The 19,738-nt window shown below is 44.1% G+C and overlaps 1 protein-coding gene across 1 annotated transcript in view; it reads left to right on the top strand.

Annotated features, from left to right (window-relative positions):
* Window positions 1-14,646, top strand: part of GRM7 (glutamate metabotropic receptor 7) — a 906,501-nt gene extending 891,855 nt beyond the window's left edge. The window contains exon 10 of the mRNA XM_036878258.2: window positions 13,462-14,646. Within this exon, the coding sequence (XP_036734153.2) occupies window positions 13,462-13,511 (50 nt within the window). The 3' untranslated portion in view covers window positions 13,512-14,646. The remainder of the gene's footprint in view (window positions 1-13,461) is intronic.
* The last annotated feature ends 5,092 nt before the right edge of the window (window positions 14,647-19,738 follow it).

Below are 19,738 nucleotides of genomic sequence, written 5' to 3'. Positions count from 1 at the left end.
ACTCCCAGAGCATGATCTTCCTGTTACCCTCTGCAAGGCCCATCCCTTGGGTCTGTGGTTCTGTGCAAGGTCGACAAATGGCACCAAAATGCCTTGGGAGGTGAAGGGCCCTGAGAGGAGGTGGAGAGGGGCCCAGGGTTACTCACAGAAGTCAGACCCAACAGCAGGGTGCTTAAAGAAGGTTCTGAGTTGAATCTGAGTGACATCCATGTGCCTGTAAGAACACACAGCCCTCAGAGCACCCGTTCCTGTAGGGAGGCTGCCTGAGAGGTGCTCTTAGCTGCCAAGCAATACCGAGTTGCAGCTTAGCCTGCCGAGCGGAACATGGCCCAGGCCAAAGGTGGGACTGTGAGCGAAGAGCCCAGGACTAAGCGAGCCAGTCCCTTGGCAAGCAGACCTGAATTCTGGAATCCCTTATGGCTCTAGAATAAGCTTACAAAGGAATTCATCACACAGTTTCTATTAAATGGGTAATATTCTCTTGTAATTAGAATAGTGTATTTCTATAGCATGTTTCCACCTGCGTCTCTGACAAAGAGAAAACAACCGAGGAGACAGAAGGGGACAAACGAACGTGCATCAGGCTGGATGTTTTCGTAACAGCGAGTGCGTATGAAGGGTTTCCTAAGTACTGTACTTAAATAATCCTCAGAACCACTCAGCGAGTAAGATCTACCATTATCCTTATTGAACGATTAAGTCAACTGAAGCACAGAGCGGTTAGCCAGTCTGCCCCAGGTCACACAGGAAGGGCAGAGCAGGGATGCAGACTCCCACGGTCTAGCTCGAGTGTCGCCTATTCACACCCCACTCACACATACGGACAGAAGATGTATCTGAAACACTGCACGTTCCGCCTCCCTTTATTATTTTTTAAATCATTAGTTCTTCCTGTTGCTCTTCACTTCCCACTACATTCTGAGTACGTGTTCCTTCCCTCCTTTGCTCACTTCCACCTCCTCCTGCACAGGGGCAGCAGGAACTCAGCAGCCCTCCCCGAGGCCAGGTTCCCTCCCCGCTGACATTCCCCACCTCTGACTCCTGACTGGCACCCACCTTTGTGCCACCAGGCTCTTGACTTCCTAGGAACTGAGCATGTGTCCTGGGTGCGGGAGTGTCTGAGGAAACCCAACGTCTAGTTCAAAGGTCCACAGCCTTGGCCAACAGAGGGCTTTCTAACACGCTGCGGGTGATGAGTTCCTGGCTCAGAGGCACGTGAGACAGACACGTCCATGCCCATCTGCCTCCCACTCACGGCACAAGACTTGTCTCCTCCCCAGGATCTGCTCCCAAATGACTGTTCCTTTGGCCAGCAGTTCCCCACACTCATCCCATAACTACCCGGTGGCTGAGATACATCTATCGCCCTCATTTCTATTTCTTCTGCCACAGAGAAAGTAATGCTGCTCAGAAAATGGATCAGGGTCTGTAAAATGACAGTTATCCAATACCATTTCCAGCCCAAGTGATTTTTTTTTTTAGAACCTTACATGCAAACTTCTCAAAGCCTAGGGCATATATTAAGAAGTAGAAAGCATCAGTAGGCTTTTATTAAAAAAAAAACCCATGGCATGGACAGAGCAGTGATTGCCTGAGTTTGCTCACAGACTGCCACAGAGGACGCGGAAATGGAATTAAAAAAAGAGCCCCCGTTCAACCTGAACACATAATATAATTCACCTGGACATCCTAATCCCATAGGTGGAATAATGCTGCTGATCGATTGTACTTTTGTGGTCGGCCCTCTTACAGAAATTGATATTTGGGCTGTATTTACAGGCTATCTAAAAAGCCAGCTAAAAGTAAGTCGATCCATTCAAACTGATTCCAGGAACACTGTAAGTAGTGAGCAAGGAAATCGGTTGCTCAAGGCTTATGGAATGTTTCTGGCTGACTCGGGGATACTGATGACCTCTCTTTGTTTCACCCCTTAGAGGTGACATTCTTATTTTCAAAAATGTATCACTCCACTCTGTTTACTTGGTGAAGCACGCTGAGCATTATTTACTCTGTTTTTGCTCAAGCAGGAATTCTGAAAGGGCCTTGGTTTCATTTTTCTGACCACTGGTGCCAACTGCAGAAAGACGGCAAGCGCAGGAGGCTAGAAATACTGGCGCCTTCCCCACGAGTGTCTTAATTTCCTGAAAACGCATCATCCTTTTCCATCCCTCTTTTCAAAATGATGACTGGTGACCCATTTCTTCTCCCCCATTTAAAAATGGAATGAATTATATACAGGCCAGTTTGAGTTTTCATTTTAAAATCACTGAAAAATGGATAGAAAATATTTCCAAAACTTTCTTAAAAATGGAAATCAGGCTTTTGTTTTGTCTTGTTTTTGCCAGTAGGCAGAAGCCAAGCACAAGCCTCTTGCCAGCTGCAATTTGAGAAGGTGAAGTCAGGTTGAGTGGAAAATTCTGCAGGTGGTTCTAGAAGGTCTGGAAATTGCTGGTGTATTTTTCTCCCTTAGAAACCAGAAACAGGTAGCCATTCGGCCAAAGGATTTTCACATCACGGATATTTCAATCCGTCACTGGTGTGAACTGGTCATTAGAGAAGCAATGGATATAATGCAGAAATTATAAGAAGGTAAATGGAAACCTGGATTCCAAAACAAGAGCCCAGGATTAATCCAATTCCTGTCATCAACAACTCACATATCCTTGTTTTAGACGTCTGATGATAGTGATGATAATCGTATCTTCTTAATCGTTCAGCTATGTGCTAAACTCATTATATAAATCATCATGTTAGATCCTGCCAACATCTAATACTACTATCCTCATTTTGCAAACAATTTAAAGACAAGGAAACTGAGGCTTAAGATCCCTCCCAAGATCACAGCCTGCACAGCAGAGCTGAGATTTAAAGAAGTCGGACATGAGCAGCCTCTCCTTAACCACAATAGCCCATCTCTTCCTACGTCAGGGGCGTAGGTGACACCATCTTCCTCTTTCCGGGGGAAGGCAAAGGCTGAACAATATTCAACAATTTTTTTTTCAGCTACAGCCTTTTCTTTGAATGTAAAGAGTAGCCTATGATCACACTGGCTATTTCCGATCCCCCCTCCAAGCTGGAACAAGCACTGCCTTTCCTTCTCCCAGCGTCGGTCCTGCACTGGCTCCCCTGGGGAGCAGGGAGGGGCTCCTGAGCAGTGGGACACCACCTGCCGGGTGGCCCTGTCGGTGCGCATCCCAGCCGTGGTGCTTCTGAGCCTCCTGAAGCCGACACACTGAGACCTCCCAAGCTGAGCGCACCGGAGGATTCGCTCCTACGTCAGGCTGAACCTTCATGGGAGCTGGGGAGTGGAACTCCAGCAAAGAAACCCAGGGTGACAGGTGCTAAAGATGAGAAGGAGTGTGCACCAAAGATGTCCTGACTTCTTCGGACTTACTGGCCAGCCCTGCCCGGTACAGCGTGGACACTTAGGAAATGCTTGCCGGATGAGAAACATCTGAGGCCCCTGACTTCAGCCCCGGCTCTCTTAACCCACTCTTCATTTATCAAAAACCATACCTTGGAAAAGGCAGGAATATCTGATACAACATTTGATGTGTTCATTAATCTCTCTGAGCCTCAGATTCCCTTTGGTAAAGCAGGGACAACACTGGTGTCTCCTGGTAGGGCTGGCTACCTTTTCAATCCTGGAAGGATTGAAAGGGCTCGTGAATTAAAATGTTTAGACTTCCTAACACATTTTAAGTGTTCAACAAATGCTACCACATTCAGAGCACAAGGGTTGTACTGGTTGATGCCTCATCCAGATTCCATTTGTTTCTTAACTTCTGGGAAAGAAGAACTATTGAGAGAAGAAAATTTTTTAGTGTCCATGATCTCAGACAATGTTTACTGAGAATAAGGATTTACCCCACATAGTTTCTGATAAATTGTGTAAATTACACTACCTTTTGGGATGTAACAGATTGTCTGGAGTGTTGAGCACATAAAAGCTTCCCAGAAACCATGGATTTGAGTTATCACTGCTAAGTATGTTTGGTAAGCCACCTGGCTAATGTGGGCCCAGTGGGCACATACCTTCATCCATCGCAGACACACGTGGACAGCATCAGCCTCAGTCTTTTGGACAGAATCAGCTTGGTGGTTGCCCCAGTTGTCACTTTGCTTTATCAGTGCAGACACAGCTCAATTCTTAACTACAAAATCAAGTCGTGAATAATGGAGGATAGCTTGCTTCAGCAACTCTAATTGACATTCTTAGGGTACTCAGCAGCAGCTATCCAACTTATTGAATCAAAATGGAGAAAAGCAATATATAAATAAGTGCACATTTACAATCTCTAGCAATCGATTTTACAAATAACGTAACAGTACTCCAATAAGGGGTTCCCAGAATCAATGATTACCAGCTACAATACTGCACAAAATGATATGGATTATATGTAAGAGTAACAGCAGCCATCGATTATGTGTACAAGTCTGTCTGTACAATACAAAACTGCCATTTCTGTCATAGAAACTGCCAAATCCCTGCTTCCCCCAGCCCTGGGCACCTTTGACTAATACAAGCTCTCAATGTGCACGATTTCAGTATCACACTGTCGCAGAGATGAAATGGTGGCTAATGATGGCAGTGCAACTGGCTGGAAATAGAGACATGTTGACAGTGATTGACAGATTCCTTTCCCAGTGAATGGATGAGAGGCACAAGGTGCTCTGACAAGTCCTCAAACCTCCTCAAGGAGAGCTGGTGGCACCCTAACAGTATCCAAAAATCAAACTGCTGACACTACTGACTTACTTCCATTTTGCAGGCAGCTCAACCTTCTGCTTTGGAAGTACCGCTTGCCTCCGAGGGAAGGGCATGTGCGCACACAGTGAGCCAGTGTCATGTGTGTGAGAGTCTCCAGATGCACGCAGAGAGAAGACTAACCCCACTACGATATCCCATCCTCGCGCCACCAGGCGCAGAGGCAACACTGCCTCGAGGGTGTTTGCTCTTGGGCGGATGTTACAGGCAAAGGCAGGCGAGCTCCCAGCTAACCTGGGAAGTGTAAATTTTGCTTGGGAAATGAGGGGTTCTCAAATTCTTCATGATGAAACTTTTTGAATGTTCAGAAAAGCATGAAGAGTAACAGCTTGATCCACCACAGATAACTAACGCCTGCTAACAATGTGCCGCATTTGCTTCATCTGTATCTATGTACGCTTGCCTTGAACCATTTTAAACTAACCTTGGATATCACAATACTTTACTGCAAAATATTTTAGCTTATCACAAAACACAGACATCCCACAACACTGCCATCATAGCTCACCAAGTTCATAGCAATTCTCTCCTGTCACTGAACACCCAGTCCAAGGGTTCAGAGAGACAGTCTCCTTCTCCTTCCTGGTAGAAGGCACCCCGCCTGCTTCCTCAGTCCAGTCCCCCCAGACCAGTGCCCATGGCCCAGAGAGGTGCTCACTTTCACAAAGCCCTGCTGAGTTCTAGCAATGGGAATTCCACTCTCAGAATCCCTCAAGTGACATCACAAGGGGCCTGACCCTGCATACAAAGAGGAGCAGGCAGTGTAGACCAGACCATTACAGATCAACACAGTAAACAGAATACATTTAAGGAAAGATTGTAGCCCGTCAATTTAAAAACAAGAATTCAATGGATAGCCCTAGGAATTGTGAAATAGTCCTAAGCTCCTTGAGCCTAATATCTGCATTGAAGGACTAGTATCAGTCCGTTACATTCAAACTACTGGATTGGCCACATGGTGAGAAAAGGAGAGGGAGAGAACGTTTGTACAGAACAGGCTGAAGATGGAAAATGGGGTGCTATGAGGTGCCTGGGCTGGCTGAGCATGGGCTGTGCTGCTCTGACAGTGGGTCACGGTCCCCTTCACCCCTTTTCTTTGCTGAGCCCGGAGCCTTCTGTGGTTTCCTTTCCTTTGAGCCTGCTGGGTTCTCTGCTATCTGCCATCACAGTGAAAGCCAACTGAACACACCTGACATGTCACACACACACCCTCCAAATTCAAACAAGCAAATACCTTACCTCTGACCACTTCCCCACGACAGTGGCCCGAAAGGCTCTTGCCTGTGTTCTCACACCAGGAGAGCACGGTGTTGGGGAGGGTGAAGGAATATGTGCATTCCGCTTCCCACGAATAGTCCTAATCATTCCACCATTTCTTAGATGATCCCCTTTCCTGCAGTTACTGTCCCTTACCTCTATCCCTTAATCCATCCTTCAGGCTACTGTTGGAACACTCTCTCCTTCTTTCAAATATTAGTGAACTTTCCATAGTTGATCCTAATATTCAGAACCCAAATGAAGCATGAAAGGCCTCCAGCAATCTGAGATTCACCTCCCTAGTTGCTTTGTTCGGTATATTCTTCTTTCTCTGCACTAATGCCGTGCCCATCAAACCCTCCCACTTTCTGCCATCTCTCCGAACCCTCAGCATTTCCCCGGAGTGTTCCTTGGCCAATGCAGCATCCTCCACGTGCAATGTTCTTCAATATCTACTCTTCAGGAGTTTTTTCTTCAAAATACTCCTGTTTTTCGCAGGCATGGAAATGTCTACAATTCTATATTCTCTCCACTTTGGAACCTTTTCTGAGGTCCTCAGACTAGATTTTTCACCACTTCCTCCATGCCCAAGTTTATGATGCCACCTTCTGCCAATGTCAGGACTCTTTATGCACACTGCCGTTTCTGCTCACTCTCCTTCTTCTGGCCATCGTGGCCTTTCAGGTGCTTTACACCCGCTGCTCACTCTAGGATCAAAACATGCTCACGACTTCTCTCATCTCCTTCCAATCTCTGCTCTCTACCACCTCTCTGAATCTCAGTTGCTACCCCTTCTAGGACAGTAGCCTCAGCCTAATCCCATCTAGCCCCTTAGTCAGTTTTTCTCATAGTGTTTGGGGTTACTCAACATTAACATAGTGCTGATCCTCATTATTTGCAAGTTCTCTATTTGCAAATTCACCTACTTAGTGATTTTCAACTCCAAAACCAATACTTGCTTTCCTAGTTATAAGCGGACACAGCTGGCCAGCAAGATCTGAGTTGCTCAATGCACATATTCTAAGCTAAGGTCAAACAAGGTGATGTTCTGCTTTGTTTTAGCTCTTACATGTAAACAAGTGTGATTTTTTTGCAGTATATTTAGTACGTTTCACATTTTTTTGCTCTTTAAGTATTTTAAAAATTTGTTTTTTAAAATCTTGTTTAAAATGGCCCCCAAGCATAGTGCTGAAGTACTGTCTGGTGTTAATTCAGGAAGGCTGGGATGTGCCTTCCAGAAGAAAGGTGCACGTATTAGATGAGTTTCACTGAGTCAGGAATGATACTGCTGTTGGCTGTGAGTTGAGTGGTACCCAACCAACAATATGTATCAGTAAAGTGTCTTTAAAAAGAGACAAACATAAAACAAGGTTATGTCTTAACTGGTTGAATGCGGCCAGAGACTCATAGGAACCTAACCCTCTATTTCCCTTAGGAGCAGCAGCTGAGTATTCACTAATTCCATGTTTGTGGAAAATTCATAGAATATTACAAGTAACAAGAATTGCCTGCGTTTACTTTTTTTTAATGATCTATCTCCCCATCCCCCCCAGAATGTAGGCCCCATAAAATTGGCAACTGCAGTACATTGTAAGACAGCTATATTCCCCTGCCTGGGACAGTGTCAGACACATAGAAGGTGCTGAAACAGTATATCTTGAATGCACTGAACCAGGAGTTGTTCAAGGATAGAGACTGCATTCCCCTGCCTTTGTGTCACTAGCTTTTAACTAAGCTACTACTGTACTGTGAACTCTTAGCAATAAATAGCTGAATCAATGAATAAAGGAACTAATGAATGGACTGTCAATCTCCTATCCCAAAATAGCCAAGGCTTCTCATCCAGTGACACTAAACACTACTCTGCTACTACTTTATTGCTATTGCCTTATTTAATACATCATTCTTAAGACCGAGTTTGACGCAGAGCTACAATCTTACATGCACTACTGCACTGCATCCATAATATGCTCCAGAATGCTCGCATCTTTAATATACTGAAATTGCAAAATACAGAAAAGCCTTTTAATGTCCAGGCAAAGCACATGTTTGAAAAAGTAGAAATCTTTGATGCAGTAATTTACTGCATCTTTGTTTTTCCAAGGCAAAACATACAGCCTCATCCAAATTACCCAGATTTTAACTCAGTGAACCTTAAAGATGTTTCAAAACACATACTCAGTCTATTTGCTTCAAATATATCTTCTAAGAACCCTGTAGACCTCTGCTTGATGTTGTACATCTTAAAGTACAAAGTAGATATTTTTAAAGAAACACTAGAATGTTCATTGACTGCTTTCATGGAAGAATTGAGAATTGCTTCCTCAATTTCAGCCAGGCTCTTTTGCACCCCTCCCCTTCCCCAGATGCTAAAAAGGGGAAAGAAGAAAAGAATACTGTGGTTTAAAAGTTACAAATGAAATTCGAGGAGTTATACAAATGATTAGCGTTGCATACAATAGTACCAAGGGGCAGGGGGCGGGGTTGGGGGGTGGCACAGAAAAAAAGAAAAAAGATCGCAAAGCCCAGAAGTCCCATGTATTATCTTGTGCTCTGTTTCTCTCCTGAGACCCTCCCAGAGCTGACAGCGACTAGAGAGCAGAAGCCCTCTGCAGCAATACAGCCAATAAATCCTGAGCACAGACTATATCACACTCTCGAGGCACTGGAATAAGCGGTCTCTTCCACCCTGACACTTCCCGTGCTAAAGCTGGGGACATGCATGAGGAGTAAGTGATGCGCCCTGGCTGTGCTAAGTATGGTTGGCAAAGGAAAAGCAGAGAGGCCGTGAGAGAGTGAGCAGGGAGCCTAACCGGTCTGGACGGGCCAGGAAGGGGAGCAGGTGACTTTCGGAAACTTCAACTGGAGCAAGAAAGTGGACATAGCCAGTTAAAGAGAGAAGGTGGTTCGCACTGCAGGGAGGGAATAGCAAGCCTGAAGGTGCTGCTTCAAAACCAGTGGCGGCTCCCCAGGGAGTCTCAAATATCACAGCCTTGACTTAACACGCATGGCCATTTACAGGGGCCTCCATTAGGAAGCAAAATCACCGGAGAATTGTGCCTTGCTCACTCCTCTGTTTCCAATCTTGAATTTAGAATGGCAGCATGCATAAAAACTGAAGTAATTATCTGGCCCCTCCTAGCCTGCCAGCATTCAGTTCCAGACTCTCCGACTCCCCTTCTCACGCACCCTGTTGGTATATTTTTTATATCGCTCTGCTCCTTTCTCCATTCTCTCATTCTTCACCATCCACCCACATTGAAAGCCTCCCTGAGAAGCCTTCCCAGGCTTAGTACAGAACCTCCCCATCCAGCCCCTGAGAAGTATCTGTAAGCACCTGTCACGGGCACTGTAATCATCTTCCTCACCGTAACACACATTTCCTAACAACAGGGACCACATCTGGCTCATTATCTTTTTTTCTGATAAAAATGGGGGCAAGTACTTGGCACAGTTTTCTTAATGGTTTTCTAGGCTGCTGCTTCTCTGTTCTCTCAAATGGGATCACTATAAGCTGCAAATAAGGCAGGCTGGTCCTAGCAGCTTCGATGCTCCATCATCCATTTGCGGGCCTCCCTCATTCAAAACCTCTGGGGTCCTCCTCAGTGTGAGTCTGGCCTGTGATTGCATGCCTTATCCTCATCATGTTAAACGGAAAAATGCAAAAGAAAGGCCAACCACTTGCTGATGACACATGCTGATGATGGCAGCCTTTGTAAATGTCTTAAATAATCTGAATATACAATGAATGAGAAGTGAACAAAGGGCTTGGACACTTCCAAACTGCTTTGCAAGGTTAGCATGTACTAGCGTGAGTGGCATTTAGTAGGTATTAAATAATATTTTCTTAGATGAATGGTCAGATTAGGAGAGAAATTCAGATTTTTGGAGCTTTGGGAATTAGATTAGAATGAATGGTGGCCTGGAATCCTGACTTCCTAACTGGCTGATCTTCACCACCGCCAAGCGCTTTGCATCAAGAAGCTGAGCTAACTGATGTGAGGGCTGCCCAGCGTCCCTCTGGCGACGGTCATGGCAGAACCGGAGCTGGGCCACAGGAGGTGCGGATAAGTCTCCACCCTTTTAGGCCAGAGTTGAACTTGCCTAACTGTGAGTGCCTCCTTTTCTGTAGTCATGTTTTTCATTCTTGTTTTGGGTTGTACATGTTCTTGGTTGAGTAATGTGCTACTCCTAGGTGACAGTCAATTAAGAATAAAAGACTTGGGAGAAATCATTACAAAAAGAAGTACTTTTTTTAAACAAAAAAGGGAAGTTTACTAGCCATTTGGAAATCAGAATGAGAACTAATAGTTGAAGGTAACATACTCTTTTGCCATTAAGTGACAGGCTAAGGACAATCAACTGATGAAATGAACAGGCAGGAAGCAGGCCATTAACCACAAAAGTCATCACTGAAAGTACAGCTCACTCTTAAACAACATGGATTTAAACTGCATGGGTGCACTTAGATGCAGATTTTTTCCAATAAATACATTGGAAAAATTTTTGGAAATGTGTGACAAGTTGAAGAAAACATTGTTTTTTTCCTCTAGCTTACTTAATTGTAAGAATACAGTATATGATACACATAACACCCAAAATATGTGTTACACTACTTTTTATTTTATCAGTAAGGCTTCAGGTCAACAGTAGGCTAGTGGCAGTTAATTTGGGGAGTCAGAAGCACATCTTTGACTGCCAGCACCTCAGTCCCCATGACAGTCCAGGGTTAACTGCATTTCCTTTTGTTTGAATAACTACAACCCCTATTATGAAGCTTCCCTCCCAACTGAAATATTTATAAATAAATGAGTGTGAGTTAGGCAAGGGAGTGGTAGTGGGTGGAAAGGAGAAACACAGATACTGCTTAGAATGGTTTCATAGAAAAGCCAGCTTGGCCAAAGTTCCATCAACTCTTCAAGATGCTTGCTTTGAGAACTACTGCTACAGATGGCTTCTAAAAAGTCAATAGAGACCAAACCATATACTCCTATTGCTGCTTAAAATCTGTAACTTTATAAGAGGAAAGATTCTAGCTACTTTAAACTAAAAACTGCATTTGCTAGCAAGTGTTTACCACACACCTATTTTGAGTTAAGCGTTTTTCTTTCTTAGGCTATAAACTACATTGCTATTCAAATAAGTGGGCTTATCAGATACCACAGGCACTTGTTCTGTTTACTCACAAGGCTGGCGTGGTTTAAAAATAAACATTATAATACACTGGGCACTGCTCTGTAAAGTACACAATCTAGGACCGTATAACTCCTCCGTCATTCTGCAATGTTCCTGAGCTATCTGCAGAGACAGCATGCACTAAGGCTAATTGTTTGTATAGAGTTTTGTAATTGAAAAATACATTTATATATTACCAAATACAGAAACTAGGGTATTTCATACATTCATGCCATTCACAGCCTACAGGGTGACAATTATTCTACCCATTTTACAAAGGCTCAGAGTAGTGCAGAGTTACTGGACTGGCCTAGGTCACACCATGAATAACACAGCTTTATCAGAACCTGAGTTAGCCAAGTCCAAATGCAGCCTGACCTCTCCCAACTGTCACATGGAGAGGAACGTACACATTCCAACATGGGCCTGATTTTAGAATGCTGGTCCCTGAACCTTAAACCTTCTGTGTAAAATGGGGATAGAAGCCCCTCTTCTCAAGGTGACTTGAGGACACAAGAAGGCCAGCCAAGCAATTAATTTCTATTATCATTATTGCTTCCAATTTTTAAAAACACAACCTCACCTTGATTATAGTGTAATGCAAACCCATGTTCAGCTTTACAGGGCGAAGACGGTATTTGCTAACTTACTGACTTACCTTTTGGTGAACACTCCCTGAGTAATCAGCGTCTTAAAGTGACCTGCTTGAGGGATTTCAAACATGTTTTGCTTTTTTCACTAAACAGTTATGCTTATATGGAAAACAATCTTAATTAATCACACAGTAGAGGTGGTCTCAGATATTTAGATCTGTATAAACTTCTGGTGTGATTTCTCCCCCCTTTGTCCTGAGGATAATTACTATGTTGGCATTTGGCACCGCATGCTGTGACAATTTCTTGCAACTCTCAGCTGGAGTTTTCAAGCTACAATACTGCAAATAGGCTCTGGAGTAAAGAAATATCTTTAGAAAGTTTCCACCAAGCATGTTGTTGAAAACAATGGTGGTATGGTAACAATGGGAACTTCACTGGGCTATTATTGAGGCCAAATTTTTAATACTGAAAATAAAATCACTCCTTTTGTATAGCATGCACAAGCATATATGCCTCTGTAACATACTGGCTATGTTACTCAAAGTGCAGATACAGACTCTCTTAGGATGTTATTATGGCTTGTCCATTCCCCCAAATTCACATAGGAATTTCTACTTACCAGTTCCGGAAGAATTTTTGCTACTTGTTTTTGTTAAATGAACAATACTATTTGGAATCTTGGAACAGTAAGTAAAATGAGCCATTGGTAAATGCCACCTACATGACAGCTACTTTGTATCCACAGAGGCTAATGCAAAAACTAAGACAATGAATCAGGAACATGTCACAGCACAGTGATTGTATTACTTGGTACTGAGAACTAGATCATAAAGCAGAGTCATACCTTGGGATTTTGGCATCTTTGTTTCCAGCATGAAGACAGAAAAGGGTCTGACTTGCTCTTCAGCTGCTCATCAGGGTCTAGCCCATGTCTGGCATATGGTAGGCAATCGATACATATCTGCTGAATTAATAAATGAATGAATGAATGAATGGGTAAGTGAGTAAAGGGGAGTCTTGAAATCATTGTACCAAAGGGAAAAATAATTTATTCTGCATTTAAGGAAAACAAATGTAGACTGTGTGTGTTAACACTACTGGCAAATTTAAGGAGTTTCAAACCTTAACGGAAATAGTTCTGCAAATTACCATTTACAACTTGCTGATGAAAATACTATGAAAGTCAATCTATGGTAATTTGATCCTATGAATCAGAACTGGAGAAGGCACTCTGGTTGACCTAATCTGTAGTCAACCTAAATTAATTCCAATGAACCGCGACAGCCCTTTCCCAAGCAGGGGCCATTTATGAGAAGGTCTGGGAGAACGCACAACAAAATATGCCTCAGTGTGGGTGGGCCGTTAAGCTTAGAGCTGGTTAATTAAAAAGCATGACATCTGCTGATCAATGTACTAACATCACAGGCGTAAAGGAAGAGGTTGGAGACATGGGAATTGCTCATGGGAGAAGCCAGATGGCATGAGAACTGCTGGGCACTGCCCATCTTAGAGGATGAATCTCAGAGGAGTCCAAAGTGATTGGCATGTTCCTACGCGGTACCCTTTCCCATCCTGACTTTGCACCCACGTCATCACAGATCTAATTCTGTTTCTACCTTTGCAAATAGGGTCCCTGCTGCAACTGACTCTCACGTTTCTTTTCAGGCCCTGCTGCAAAAAAGAAGTATGTCAGTTATAATAACCTGGTTATCTAACCTGTTCCATTCCATGGACCCATGGAGGAGGAAGACCCTCAGTTATCTCGTCGCCCAACCTGGCTTGGGCCTCTTTTGGTCCTGCCCGCTGCCCATCACCGGAGGAGCATCCCCGGCCGGGAGACCAGTGTTAGAGGATCCACGTGTCCTACACAGCTGCTTTATGAAACACCCTTCCTTTATCTCGGGCTTAATAAGCCACTGGCAGCAGCACTGCCAACTCGGCTGCAATCCTGAACCTTCCCTCCCAAAGGGAGCGTTGAGACTCAAGTCCCACACAGGCTCTTTAGAATGAACCGATGAGCCACCGTGACCATTTGGGGGCTGACCTGTCTTTCTACGTCTGTACTCCCAGGCTGCAAGGGTTTGAAATTTTCTGTACAGTTTGTGAGGACTTCTGCACTTCGCCATCCGATGTTGTACCTCGGTTCACTGTTTGTTTTCGAATGCCCTGTGTCCACGGAGCCCTATTCTCTCAGACAGCGGAATATTTGGGGAAATTTTAAAATGATTAAAATTTTTAAAAGGTCTCGGCAGACTAAAACAAAAATTAAAACCACAGATGTACATGACTGTATAATTATGATTATAGTAGCACTGCAAATCATGTTATTTTTTTTAAGACAAAAAAAAAAAAAAAGATATTTAAAGACCAAAAACTGTGCGGTGAAAGTATGGAATGTGATAGGTCACATGGAAGGAAGGTACTGGCTGAACTGAATAGAGGTTTTGATTCTTTGGAATGCATGCAAGTAATGTATTTTACAGTACATGTTAATAATTTATGTTCGATATTTGTATTTGTGTTCTCTTTTGTTATTTTAACTAGGGTATATGGATATTTTGCAATAATTTTAATAATGATGAAGCTATTTGAAGAGAAAGAATATGGAATTTTCACGTCTTGAGGTTTTGTTCATGCCCCCCTATGACTGACCGGTGTGATAAGGACTTTAAGAAAAAAGCATGTGTGTTTTTTACTGTTTGTAATAAGTACTTTCGTTAATCTTGCTGCTTATGTGCCAATTTAGTGGAAAGACACCCTTGCTGAAAAACTCCCCCTTTCCATCCTCTTTCAATTCTGTGAGATTGTCCAAGAATGTATCAATAAAACACTTTGGTTAACTTTTTTATTTCCTGCAATAAATATTTTTAGTTGTTTATCCCCTTTTAGTTACAGTTTGTTTCATAAAATCTTAAAGGAAGGGACGACATGAATAACCAAACTTGTTAAAGGAAGAAGCCTCAGCTCACAATTAAAGCTCTGTCTGGAATCACAGCGGAAGTCCAAGGTGCTGAAGTCTCTCATAAAAAGGAGGCATTGTAAAGCCCATGCGTTTTCTCTATAATTGAAGTTGAGACCTGACAACCCTCAGATATTTACTCAGCAAGTTACCTATCAAAAATAGCAGAAGTGCTAGAGGGAAGAAAATATAAAGCAGAAATACTGGCTTTAAATAAACAGTCGTCTGGGGGCAAGGTGGTGAAAAGATAAACCTCTCTGCAAAACTTTACCAAATGACAGAAGAAAGAAAGATGAATTACTTTAGGGCATTTGTCTTTGTTTACAAACAAATATGTTGGCCAGATTGAAAGCAAGGTCAAGACATGGGGTTCCTGAGATTCAAAAGTAGGAAATACGCTCATGGATCAACTCACAGCAGCTTGGGTGTCAGGAGCAAAACAGAGGGTCTATTTGCAGAGGGTGACATCAGGGCCAGACCCCAAAAGCCATTTAAGTGGATTTAACTGACACAGTGCAGATCTATGACTGATTTTCTACTGTGATTAATAAGCCCCACACCTAGTTCCCACCCTGTCGCATCCACCATCTCCGGGTTCCCTTGGCCCAGGCAGTATGTGTACAAACACTGCAAAACTCATTTCAATGTCAGACTGAGAAAAACTATGTCTCCCAGATTCTCCTATCCCTTAACTACCCTTCAAATAATAGACGATGGGGGAAAAAATGCACATCACAGCAGGAAGGAGTTCTGGATGATTCACACTGCAAAGCCAAAGAACCTAGTACAGAGCCTGCCCCACAATGCACTCCCACCCTTAGGTGTTGGTTGGGATGTCACAGAAACATTCTGAAAACCATTTCCTCAACTGGACACCTTACTACCACTACCTGCCTCGGCGTCAGGAGGATTAAGAGAGAAGCTCCATGCAAAGGCTTAAAACACTGTTCGGCACTTGGTTGACCTGCACGGCCAATTACCTGCTGAAACCACAGCTACGACCACCACCAGCATCAGCCCCATCACGGTGTTACATTCTGTCTTAAAAAATAAAATCAGGTGTGCAGTGCTTCCTCATTCCAGACATGGAAACAGAATCTGTAAAACAGCACAATGGGCAAGCCAGGCTGCCCTCTGGCCAGTGAAGGAGGAGGAATTTCTTTTACAAAGTTACCTAAGAGCCTTGCCCACTTACTCAAATGTGCAAGCAAGAGGGCAGAGGAAGAGCAGCCATTCCATTTAGGATGGGAAAGACCTTCGCGCTGGCCCCGGATGCTCAGGGGAGACAGGGAGTGACAGTGATGGGGATAACGACGAGGACACAAGCTAAAGCCCCACAGCACTCTGCACAAGGCGTTACTTATACACACTGTAGTTTATATGCATTGTACACCTTATGCATATCGTATGTGCCACAAAGTATACATTTTATACCTGCACCTACTTAATCCTCGAAATGCAGTCCCATCTTCCACAAAACCCATCCCCAAGACAGCAGCTAAGTTAAAGCGTGTCTGCGGCCCCGAGGTAGGATCACTGGGGAGCATTATCAAAGGCAGGCAGCATGGCACACACCCACACCCTCCCAAGCCCAGGTCTCCTGGCTGTCCCCCACATGCACTCAGCACAGCCCACCTCTATTCCTTGCCGAACATGCTCTCTCTTTCTCTGCAAAGTTCACCTATTTCCAGTTTCTTCTTAAACCTCCCCATGTCAGACGTCTTTTCTGGAAGGTCATATCTAGCAGGGCAGGCCTCCAGCCCATGCCACACAGAATCTTTTAACCTGCTTTACTGTCTTCTTTTATAACACTTACTATTATCTGACCCTAGTGATGTGTTTGTTCTTGTCAATCCCCTTCTACAGTAAGATCTAGATCTGACATATTCCTCGCTTTGCTCACTATAATATACTGGCATGCAGAAGAGAGCCTGACAGCGAACAGGCACTCCACGAATACGTGTAATGGAAGCAGTCAAGGAAAGAAGGGAGGGATGAAGTCACAGAGCTGGAGAACATGGAAGGAGGGCTGGGGGAGCCTGTGTGAGGCAGGCTCTGGGTCAAGAGGGCCTGGAGATGGGTCTTGAGGACGGACAAGTCTCAGGTAATCAGCAGGGAGAGAAAGGAGAGATGAGCATTTTACCCCCATCCTCACAGCAAAGGAGAGTGAGAGCCACTACTGTCAGATGGGGCTGCTTTTCAGCAGAAGATGAACAAGGTGTCTTAGGAAGTCAAGCAGGAACTTGATACACATGGCTGGGTCAGGAACCCTTTCACCTGAAGGAGGAAGGGACACACCAGGGAGATGCCTCAGCAGGAAGGCCCCAGATCACACCAGGAACACTGAGGGGGGTTGCCGAGCTCCATGGCGACCACGGGTATCCATACCTCCATCCTGGGGTCCCTCATGTCCCATACAATGGAACATTAGGCAGCAGTGAAATCACTCAGTCTTTATAATGGGAACAGGACACGAATTCAAGTCCCAATCAGGCCACTCTGTCCATACTTCATCCAGAATGTCAACCAAGTCTGAACAATGATCCAAATAGTGTTGGAGGTGGGACAGCTGGGGTCCAATGGAGTAGAAGAGCCTCTTCTTTGCCATCAGCACAATTAACACCTAAGGTATCCGGCGGTGCCTTGGCTGCCGCCTCATGCAAACAAGAGAAGTTAGGCCCCAGCAGGCTGAAGCCCCTTACCCCCTCCACCAAGGACTGTTTGCTAGATCATTTCTTCCTTGCCATTTTCCCCATAAATTATTCATGTGTAAAACGTGCTTTCTCATGCCCTTTCCTGATGTGTGCTTAGAACCTGATGCTTGCATCTGTTCTCCACCCTTCCAACCTCTATGGCGGGGTAAGTCTGCTCTGCCAATCCCCAGCCAATGAAGAGATGCTCAATTCATTAGTAATCAGGGAAAAGCAAACAGAGACCACAAAGAGACAGCATTTGACACCCCACCCCATTCAACCAGCAATGTTGGAAAGACGAGAGTAAAATGAGGGACCTCATCTGACGCTGGTTTGAGTATTAACTGGCTCTACCATTTGGGCAAACAATTTCCATTTAATGAAGGTGAGCATTTGGGTTCCTATGACCCAGCAGCCCTATTGCTCAACACTGACCCAAGAAGCACCTTTTCACAGGTGCCCCAGGATGTTTACTGTAGCTCTGTTCACAGTTACAAAAACCTGTAGATACCCCAGGGCACGTTGACAGAGAAATGGACAAATAAACCACAGTGTGGTCATACAATGGAACATTAGGCAGCAGTGAAATCACTCAGGTAAATCTTAACATAATACTGGGTAAAAAAAGCAAGACTCAGAAAACTCTAAAATTGAGGATCATGACTACCTATAAGGGGAAATGGGAATGAATAAGGTAGAAGTGGGCTATGTGCAGGTTAATAAGTGCTCATTATATTTTATTTTTTAAACATAAGGGCATGCATGGGCCAATCATGATCATGTTCCACCTGTCACAGATGATGACTACCTCAAGTGCCTTCGGGCACACAAAACATTCACACAGTAATCAACTAAGATCCCAACCTTCCTACTATACCATCTAGACAAGACATGATTACTGTGCTTCTTAGATTAATGGCTGAGCCATGCTCTTCTAGCTGACTTCAGAGTCAGCAAAGTCCATCATATCCACTATCTCATTTAATTAGGTCTGTGCCTCTGTGAGATGTGTGGTTCTCTTCTCATTTGACAGAGGAGCAAACTGAGAAGTAGCCGAATTAAGGCGAGTTCACCAGTCTTCCTGTTAGCCCATGGTAACGCCAAGGCTTTCATTTAGACCCTGCCAGTCAAAATAAAGCTCTCATTTCTAAGGCATCCCAGAAGCTCTGTATGAGGGGCTGGAAGGAATCCGCATGTACTTAGAGAAGACAAACAAAGCCACTAGGTCAAATTACACAGACTCCTTGGATCCCTTCTGCCTCTAGTGTTCGTTCTGCCCACTCTCAGGATGAAGAATCCATGAACCGTGAGAGCTGCAGCTCCTGTCCATGGGAGAGAGAATGTTGTGCCTCTGTAAGCCTGAGACCTTGGCTGAATTAACCTAATGTTCTCCAAGGTTCCACTTAGAAACGTGAATCCTGTGCTTGCACCTGGTGATGCCTAAAAAATTGTGATCTGATATTCTGGCTGCTGGGGGGCCCCTCATGTCCACAGCAAGAACCAAACATGGAGAACCAAAGATCTAGGAGCCATCTATTGTTATGCAGTTGACAGTGTCAAGGGTGAGCAACTGTCCCAGTTTTGCCTGACTGATACTTTCCTGTTTTAGCACTGGAAATCTAGGCACCTGGGATGCCCTCAATCCCAGGCAAACTCAGGTTGCTGGTCCCACCAACCCTGACCCACTCATCCATCTCATCCTGGTATTACTGGCCTCCTGCCTTCTCTCTTGAATGGCCAAAACTAGAATACAGGTCAAACTAAACCTCAGAGGTTGCATATCTGGACAAAATCATGTCTATCGCCCTAAAGGAAACTTGGTAGAACTGCTCATAAATCTTTCTCAAAGATCATGTTTCCTCTCTTCTCTATATTTTCACCATGTGAAGAGTCTCATTCCACATTAAGAATGACTTACATGAATCACTGGGAGGTATATACTTATTTTGAACAAAAGCTTCCAGACCAAAGTTTCTGACATTTAAAGAACTGGAACATAAATATTATGGAATCCTAGAATTACACACAGTTCAGTTCCTCATTTGTTTTGGAAAGACACTCAAAAGTGAAAAAGACAAATGATATATAAGCAAGAATTCCCCTAAACTGCCCGGTCAGGAGAGGACTGCAACACATGTCCCCAGCTCGCCAAAAGTGTAGAGCGAGAAGCTTGAATATTCATTTGCCAAGTCTGCTGCTTTGCATTTTATGGAAGCAACCAGATCAGTTACACTAAGGAAGGTAATCAGTATCTAAGAAGACCCAACTATCTGCTGGTCTACAACAGAGT

Source organism: Manis pentadactyla, chromosome 1 (assembly GCF_030020395.1).
Source record: "Manis pentadactyla isolate mManPen7 chromosome 1, mManPen7.hap1, whole genome shotgun sequence".
Lineage (NCBI taxonomy): Eukaryota > Metazoa > Chordata > Mammalia > Pholidota > Manidae > Manis > Manis pentadactyla.
The sequence above is the reverse complement of the archived record's forward strand: the minus strand, read 5'-3'. Positions and strand labels throughout refer to the sequence as shown.